This window comes from Tachypleus tridentatus, chromosome 9, assembly GCF_004210375.1.
Source record: "Tachypleus tridentatus isolate NWPU-2018 chromosome 9, ASM421037v1, whole genome shotgun sequence".
Taxonomy (NCBI): Eukaryota; Metazoa; Arthropoda; class Merostomata; order Xiphosura; family Limulidae; genus Tachypleus; species Tachypleus tridentatus.
Genome location: NC_134833.1, coordinates 85,835,904 through 85,845,811, shown reverse-complemented (window position 1 = coordinate 85,845,811; position 9,908 = coordinate 85,835,904). Strand labels below are relative to the sequence as shown.

Here is a 9,908-nt window from a genome sequence, read left to right as displayed (position 1 = left end):
AAAATCCGTTTGTTTTTTGTTTTAGTGTTATAATCTTACAAATTTTCCTCTGAGCACTGTTGACTGTTGTCTTTCACTTGAACAATTCACTTTATGATGTTAAGTGCTAACGTTTATAATTTAAAGGTAATTTAATCTATATATATAAATGTAAAATCATCTAATTACATATAACGCCTTTATCAATTAAAGTTATAAGTTTTTAAAATAGGAATTATTTTGTCGTATTTCAGTAATCTCCAATAGAATAATAATACTTTGTTGCTGAAAGCACTTGGAAATATAAAATCGAGGCGGTTATTGCAGAATTAGCGCTACCTAGGAGACATATATTTATCTAAGATGATTATGTCTCTCTTGAAGTAAGGTTTTAAATATTAGAATGAAAAATTAAAGTTGTTACAAATTTATGAGCTAATTATTAATTAAAAGTTATTATTTATTACTCTGTCTAATTTCGTGAAAATCTTATTTCGTTTCATTTCAGAAAGTAAATTTAAATGTTGATTACGCCTCAGAACTTTGGTCAGGCTTAGCCTTCAGTGAGGAATACCGAATAAGATATTTAAAACATTATCGCTGAGAGGGCTCGCATTTTAAAAGTTAAATGGAAGTTTGACTAACTCTTACGTTTACTAATTAATGGATCTCAATGTTCTTATTGATCTGCCTTTAAAACCAATCAAGCATTGTGCTATTCCTAATGGTCCTTGAACTTCTAGTGGAAGAGAAAATGAAATTTTAATATTACTATCGGTATTAGGTTAAATTTACAAGTCATTGGAACCAATAAATACAGATTTCAACTGTAAAGAGTTGTTGATGGCTTGAATTTTAATTAAATTAAATGGAAGTTTGGCCAACTTTAAGGTTTACTAAGTAAAGAATCTTAATGTTCTGAGTGATCTGCCTTTAAAACTAACCAAACATTGTGCTCTTCCTAGTGGTATTGGAACTTCTTGTGGAAAAGAAAATTAAATTTTAATGTTTAATATTACTACTAGTATTACTATCGGTATTAGGTTAAATCTACAGGTCGTCAGAACTAATAAATACAGATTTCAACTGTAAACAGATTGTACTTTCAATTTCATTCCAACTGGTTTGACCACATTTGAAACACTGAATTCAATTTTGGGATCTTAGGTAATGGCATTAAGTTGTTGAAAGTAGGGAATATTTGGAGTACATGTATAGTGATCAATGTCTTGTTAACAATAGATTATTAATTAATGCATTTCATTTTACTATATTAGTAAGTATCTGAACATTTTGAAACCAAATCTTATTGAACTGAAAAAAATACTTGTCTGCTATTGAACTTTAAATATATTGTAAATATTCTACTTCTTCATACAAACAAGCATTTATTAAAATTACATATTTTATTTTGGTTATGGCATTTTGTTGAAGGATACTGCAGTTACTTAATAAGAGAGTAAAATAAAATGCATTAAGTAACAATCTATTACTGTTAACAAGGCATTGAAGTAGGGAATATTTGTAGTATATGTGTAGTGATCAGTGCATTATTATATTTGATATTTTGCTATGTTTTGAGATAAAAATAAATGAAACTTTTATTTCGTAATTCTCGGAAAACCAGTGCTGAAGCCTTTAGAGTTATAATAATTAAAATTATTCTACAGAAAGTCTTTTAAAACTTGTATTACTTTTAAAAACTGCTGTGGTGTCAAATAACTCGACCAGGACTGGAAAGGCCAACTGCAGGTGACTAACGCTGATGTTTGAACTTACCCGTTAGCCATCCTGGCAAGTTATGATAATTAAAATTATGTCACAGAAAGTCCTATAAAACTTGTTTTACTATACTTTCTCTCTTACTGCTGGAAAGTAGGTATAAAAATTGGATTTAACGTTATTTAAATTTTTAATTTTGTTTTCCCTTGATTCCTTTTTACAAACTTTAATTTTGACCTTTTACTTGATGTTTGGCACAGATAGTCTAGTTGGTTTGCACCATAAAACACCAAATAAATAAACCAATCAGCCTTTAGACAATATTTGTCGTTAATGAATTGGGATGATTTAAAAGATAATTTGGAATAGATTGTTGAAGTTTCTAAAAATAACTTGCTTTAAGTAAATGTAAGCATGTTCTTAAATGGAGAAAAATATAAACAAGAAAATCAGACCAAATAGCTTACTAAAGATATAATGGAACACATAAAGGATCAGTGCTATAAGTTTAAAGTGATAGATAAGAGAGAACATTTATAGCAATGTATAAAAAGCTAGAAACTTGATTTAAAAAAAATTTGAAATAAAGGGCTTAGGAGATATAGCTGGGTGATAATGTTAAAATTAACAGCAAAAAATTTTGAGGTATCTTAAAGATGTTAAAAAATGGGTTTGGACCATTATAATGACATTAACAGCAAGGTTCTCATTGGAAACTTGTAGATGGTTGAGCTTTTAAATATCCTGCATTTTAAAGGGAGGTTGAAGTAATATCTTTGACACTGAAATATCCATTTTTTTTTTAAAGGGATGGTAAGTGAAATTATAGACAGTTGGTCTTAACTTCTGTATTGAGAAAAAGAGAAAACAAATTCTCATAAAAACTTTACAAAATCCTTTAATAAAAAATAAAGCAGTGTATTCCCTAAAGTAATTCTTTCCTTACTCATCTGTTTATTATTATGGGAATGTTACTTGTTATTTGGATCAAAGAGAATGGACAGGTATATTTTTCATGCTTGCATTAATGATACTGATCAGACCATAATTAGATAAGTGGTAAAGGTTGCTAGTGGTATCAAGCATTTTGTTATTCCTTAGATGCAGTGAGTATATTGAGGAAGTACAGAATGACGGTAGTCAGTTGGTAATTTAGATAAATATTTAGCAACTAACATTTAATCATATTAAGTACAAGATATTGATAGAATATTTGTTTTATCATAATTAGAATGATACATTTTTAAATGAGAATCACTCAATTGTTCAACTTTTGTAAATGATTTTCACTCAAGCCATTATGGCAGTGCTTTATTTCTGGTATTATAGCTAATGGAAATTTAGGGTGCATATATAGACATTGATTACAAATCAAGGAATGTAACTATCTCCATACAAATCACTACTTAGTCCTCATTAGGAATACTGTTCATAGACACCTTTGTTCTTTTCATCTAAGACAGAATATTGACTTAATAGACAATATTTAGAAGAGGGCTAGAATAATTTAATGATTGATGAGTTAAAAGGTCTTAACTTCTCTTCCGAAAAGAATAGTAAAAGATTATCTTATTCAAGTAATTGAAGTTTACTTAAAATCACTTAAATTTACTGCCTCTACAACATTTGAAGGCAATCAGTACCAAAGGCCAACCATCCTATTAGAGAAATAAAAGTCTCGGCTGAAGATGACTCCAACTATTCCAAAATTTACATGTCCCATAGTTTTACTGTCTTCACTGTTGAAGATGATACATCAACAGCATCAATTCCCTTTATAATCTTAAACACTGTAATTGTATCCCTTCTAACTTTTTTTTTATGAAGGAGAAATAACAGATATTGCAGCTTCTCCTTGTATAATAACACCTTCATCCAAATTACCATTCTAGTAACCCTTCTCTGAACCCTTTTCTACAATTCATTGTCTTAATTTATGAGCCCAAGACTGAAAACAGTATTGTAAATTTGGCCTAATAAATGGCCTGTACCAGGAAATTATAGTCTCTTTAGTGTTCAATATTTCTGTAGATACAACCTAAAATCCTGTTTTTGCTACCACTAGCAACAGCACACTGCATGGATGGCTTTATAGACTGATCTGTTATTATACCAAGATCAATTTCCTACATAACACTGTTAAGGCTGGTCCCATACAAATTATACTTATAATTTAAATTATGATAACCCACATGTAGTACCTTGCATTTATTGTAATTAAAGTGTATTTGCCATTTCCTTCTTAACTCAATAAATGATTTAATCCTTTTGTAAATCAGCAGAATACTCTCCAAAGCTAGCAACATCCAAAATCTTAATATCATATGCAAATTTAAGTAATTTATTTTCTGTTCCTTCATCTATGTCATTGATGTAAATCAAAAAGCAAAGGTCCTAAGACTGAGCCTTGAGTTATCCCAGTTGTAATGTTAATCAGTTTAACTGAATTCCATTTCTAACAACCCTCAGCTTTCTTTTATCCAATTTGTTAATTTATCTCCCACACCTGTAGAGACAATTCTTTTAAAAATCTATTTGTAGCACCTTGTAAAATGCCTTCTGAAAATCCTTATTTACCTTACCCTCATCTATGTAAGCAGTAACCTCTTCAAAAGATTTCCAAAGCAAGATTTTCCCTAAGTGAAACCATGTTGACTATTCAGTATGATTTTAAACTTTGTTAAATTACTTTGCAAAGCATCTCTCATCAGACTTTCGAAAGTTTTTTTCCACAAATGATTTAAAACTAATGGGTCTATAGCTGCTGGGACAATTTTTATCACCTTTCTTGAAAAGATGAGTTACATTTAGCTAATATCCAATCCTCTGGTACCTGTCCACTCTTCAAACACAAATACTGAAGTAATATTTTCTCATTTTGGAAAGGCTAACAAATAAAATATACAACCAGAGTCCATGGTTTCATGTTTAGACACATATATACTCATTATTTTCAGTGATAACCTTTTAATGCTACTGTGAAATAATCTAAACTTCAGATAAATGAAACTGTATATAAATGCATTTAGATATTTTAATAGAAGCAGTTTGCTTTTAAATATTTTTAGAACAATTTTATTTATAATAAAAGTTAATTTTACATTACATTTTTTATAAAGGACAGCACTGAAGTTGGGAATTGGTGTAGGAGCTGTGTATGTTACTGTGGACCAAGGAATATGGAGTGAAGGAACTCAAGCATCGGATGCTTTTCATAAAGTAACCAATATTATGCCAGGAGCCCGAGAATATACACAAAAGGCATGTGATGCTGAGTAATTGATGGTTTGAAAAGGTTTATATGTGTGACTTGTAATATAGTCTTGTGTAATTTTAAGGAGAATTAAGATCTAGTGAATTATATGTCACTTGTAAATTATTTGTACTAAACTGAATACAAATGAATGGTAAAAAAACACATTTTTGTCTAGTATGGTAGCTTTTTGGTCTAGTCAACTCAGATTTACAATTAATTACAGTCCAGAAACTATAATAATTTGAATAACCTGCTATAGCCTACTAGTGTAATTAAAAAAATGTTGAAGCTTTTTTCTCTGGATATTCATATAAACTGTTCTGTCCTGAGAGTGATGCAAGATAATCACAGAATGTATTGGTTATTGTGTTACGTGTGTATATGCATTTGTAATTATATATTCTCTTATTTTATCTGAAGTTGTTTTATCTTAAGTTAAAAAAGAAATGTTCTAATTGTATGGGGAAGAATAATATGATATCCATATTACAGAAAGAATTTCATTTAAGCTTAATAGATGATATTAAACATCTTAATTTTCTTTCTCTTTTTTTAAACTGAGTCAGCAGTCAGTGGGTTGAGGAAGGTCAAGAATTAGGTGTAAAAATTATAAAATATAACTTACATAAAAGAACTGATAGTTTGTAATTATAATTAATGAATTTACTGAATTTGAAAATGATAACAGGCTATATAATAGTACCAGTAATGATAATAATTGGCTCAGGAAGAAACTACAAAAGTAGAGAACATTGTCTTAAAATACTGGAAACTAAAGCTGTGATTTTCATAGCAGCAATTCATCCACTATGTTTGAAATAAACTAAACTTTATTTTTCTTTGTCTTTTTTTTTTTTTAATCATTCTATTTGCACTAAATTCAGTTGAATTTACCTGTAGTGGAAACATTTGGCATACTCAGTTCAAATCATTTATTACTGGAACAATAAGTTTTAACTCAGGGAGGTAACCAATTTATAGTTTCTCACTTGGAGATTAAGAATCCTGCTGTGCTTAAGTCAAGAATTATTTTTGCTAGTCTTTTGAAGTAAAATGTAAATGACATCTACCATATTTATATGATGCTTTAACCCAAATATCAGCCATTTGTACTGATGAAATATAGCAGTTGAGCTCAAATATGGACAGAAAATACTTCTTTAACCACTTTCTCATTGTGCAGGAAACTTCGGATTGATTGGTCTAAATTTTCAAAAAAAATTTGTTGATGAGTTTTTTTCTAAAAAATGGATATTGGTTAGGAAAAGGGTAAGAGCAGTAGGTATTTGCTGTATTTTAAGATTTTCATAAGTATTGTTTTGTGATTTTATGACATATCACCTTTTCATCTACTTTTTTCAATTGGTGTTTCAGTTATGTAATACCTCTTCACCAATAAATGGAAAAATACAAGATATCTTTATCAGCAATCCAGGGCAATCTCATCCACTTATTTTTGAAAATATTTAATATTTGTATCCATCAGACAATGAATGTTGCATACAATTATATATTTTCATGAAAATCAATCTTTTTTTTTTATGTGTGCTCATGATCCATTATTTTAGGGAAAAGTAAGTGTATTTTATAACAGGCCATAAAAGTGCCAGTTGCTGAGTTGTCATGATAACTTAAAATTCAACATGGAGTCTAGTATTTTCCTCCCATTTTATTCATGCTAAAGGATGTGATAAGTGAAACTCAAATCTTGAATAGTTCTTGAATTTTGGTAGTCCAGAATTAACTTTTGCATTATGTGAGATCTAAATCAGTCTTTGTTTTAGGATATTAATGGTAGATTCAGCACTTCATGTTTATTCAGGAATGAAGTGCTGCAGCTACACAACATAATAATTTCAAACCATTTTGTTTGTTTTTTTTGTTTTTCCTTTTTCTAAATTCAACTAATCAGTGCACATGTTTAGATTCAGATGAGATAAAAAGCAGTTCAGGCAGTGTTATCAATTGGGTGTTGTTATCCTGTTGTCATTAATATGCACTCTAAGCACTAGTGAAGTCAGGTTTGACAAATCTGGCTCCTGAGTTTTGTGGCTGTCTCCTAGACCTTAAAATATTTGACAAGGCCTGTTTTATAGAATAAGTAAGATAGTATATATGTTAAAGACGTAACCAACCGTGTTAATTGCCAAATATGATTTATAGCTCAGGACATACCTAGAAGTAGCTACATCACTTGCAATATATCTGGGTAAAAGTCGGGTCAAATATTAACATGTTAGTCATCATGAATAAAACATCAGACATGTTCAGTTGTTTTATAGCTCAGTGCTTATCAGAGGTATTTATGACTTGTGTATAAAAGTTCTGAAAGGGTAAAATAACGGCTGCATTTAGTGTTATTAAATTATCTGTTCCTTATCTATTGTGATTTGAGTGTTTCATAGATATTTTTGTTTTGAGGCAAGTCTCAATATAACAAGTTGTTTAGCACATATTCTTTGCCATGTATATAACATAACTTAGCAAAAACTGGCACTTTCAGTGTTTTTGAAACTTATGTGAAGTGTGTATTAGTGTGTATTTGAGTACATTTTTTTTATCAATTTAGATCCCTGATAGAAGCGAATTATCAAGAAAATCTGTGAATTATTGGAACTGTGGTAAGTTTACAGGAATCTCATAATTATACACATTCCTATTAAGTATTTGAAATTTTTTATGCAATGTATTTCTATGTTTAGATAGCCAGTTAGCACACGGATAACTTTAGCAAGTCATAGATGTAATGTTCGCTAAAAGCATGTTGAATATTGAATGGTTTTATGTGAAACATTTGATAACATTTGTGTTGTATGTTTCTCATTTATAACAGCTATTTTCTCTTCATTGATTTTACCTGTACAATGTCAGAATGCAGGCTCTGAGTGTACTTAGTAAAGTTCATCTGTTTTTAAGTCATGATAAAAGCATATTTAATATATTTACAAATGTTTTCAAAGCATAATGTTTTTCAAGAATATCAAAATTTAAGTATGATAATGAAAGAAAAGGTCAGTGTATTGTAGACCTAATACATCTTTAAGGTGATATTAACTGTTTTTACTGTATTCATTATATTATCCATAAGCATTTTACAAAGAAAGTAATTCAAAAAAAAAATTCATGGGTAATACAATTTATAAAAAACCCACTATGACAAGCCGTGTGTCAATAGTAACATGTAGATGCAGAAAATATGCAAAAATATATAAATATCTATAAGTTAATAACTTTTACCATAACAGTTTCAGTTTAAATACCAGCTTCTTTAACAGTTGAATTAAAGTTTAAATAGATCACTGAAAATCTTGCTTTTTGATTAATCACTTGCATAATACATATGCTGAATTATACTTATTGTGGCACTTCTTATTTGTGAAATTGTATCAGAATGAAATCTGAAAGATACTTATTGCATCTAAACTGTAATTTTTTACCAACAAAAAATGTAAAATGGGCTTAGAATTGTTTCTGATACCATAGTGAAAACAGCAGCAAAAATGTTTATGTAAATTAGTAACAACCCTCATAATTATTTTTCAAATGAAAAATTATTGTATTAAATGTGTTTTTTAAAGAAAGATAAACAAGGACTTTGGCATCATACTACATGACTTTATTATATAGAGTTTTTTAATGCATTAAGTCTTTGAACAAGTGAAATTGAGTAAGAAGTATCAGTTAATGTCTAAGAATTGCATATTCTGAAAGAGAAATCTGTGAAAACTGTTGTGATGTTTTAGTTGTCTGTTGAGAAAGAAAATGCATGATTTTATCTTGGATTTTGGAATGTTAAGTTCAAAATATAAAAATTAAGATAACCTTATGTTGTATATATGTCAAAAAATTATTCTTAAGTAATAATTCTAAAAAACTATAACAAACTTTTGAGAGTGATTAGTTTGTTTTATCAGCAAAAGTGTAATTTAGATACAATTCCATGAGGATATTAGAATTTTGGAAAAAAACAAAAATTAAGAGTACTTGAAGATTAAATGTAACAAGGATAAGTTATAAACCAGTATCTTTTAACAGTTTTTTAAAACCCATATATACAAGCAAAACTTTCAACAAACTAACACATATGTCACAGGAAGAATAACAAGTTTTCTAATGCAGTTTATGAAGTGATTGAAATGTCTCATTTAAATGGTATCAGATTTGGCTGATGTAATCATCTGTAAACAAAAGGCAGTTATTTAAAAAAATATATTTAGTAAATATTTTCTGGTACATTGTACTTTTCAGATAATCTTTGCATGTTATAAAGGTGCATATATGTAACATATTATATCAATTTCTATACTTTATTTCTTACAGGTGTCATGTATACATGCTCAGCACTGGCCAACCTACCCTCTCTTATTAAAGATTATAGTAGGAAGGGATTTGCAATGGCTAAGAACTCTGTTGCTTCTACCTTAGAAAAATAAATATATTATGCAGCCATTGTAGATTTCTGTTTTAAGTAGATCAGAATTGACAAGTTGAGATATCTTGTGACCATGTAACAGTATTTAGATGTTGGAATTACAACATGTATGTACAAAACTTTATGTAATTAAAATGTCTTTAGTTAATAATGACAATAAATTTGTTTAAAATACTATATATCTACGTTTCATTTTCAATTATATCCATATTATCAGTCAGACAGCTACAAGATTGAGTGTGTGAAATATAATGAGGATCAGTATTGAATTTCACTTAAATTGTTAAATGACTCAGTAATTCGTAATCATTGTTAAACAATGGTAGGATCTTAAGCACCTGAGGATCCTCAAAAGTATTGTTTTGAAGAATTGATTAAGACCAGGCAGAAGGTGTACCGAGTGTCCCATATTTAACTACCTGTTTATGGATCCCTGTTGCCTATTGCAATCTCGTAGGAGATTAGTGAGCTTGCATCAACATATATTATTTAAGTTAGGCTAGTGGATTCAGTCTATAC

General features: G+C 29.1%; 1 protein-coding gene across 1 annotated transcript; it reads left to right on the top strand.

Moving 5' to 3' along the window:
* The first annotated feature begins 232 nt into the window (after positions 1-232).
* Positions 233-9,568, top strand: LOC143225668 (MICOS complex subunit MIC13-like). The gene is made up of 4 exons (XM_076455489.1): positions 233-362; positions 4,821-4,962; positions 7,527-7,578; positions 9,278-9,568. Exons 1-4 carry the CDS (start codon positions 343-345, stop codon positions 9,388-9,390), a joined length of 327 nt encoding a protein of 108 aa, XP_076311604.1. The 5' UTR covers positions 233-342; the 3' UTR covers positions 9,391-9,568.
* The last annotated feature ends 340 nt before the right edge of the window (positions 9,569-9,908 follow it).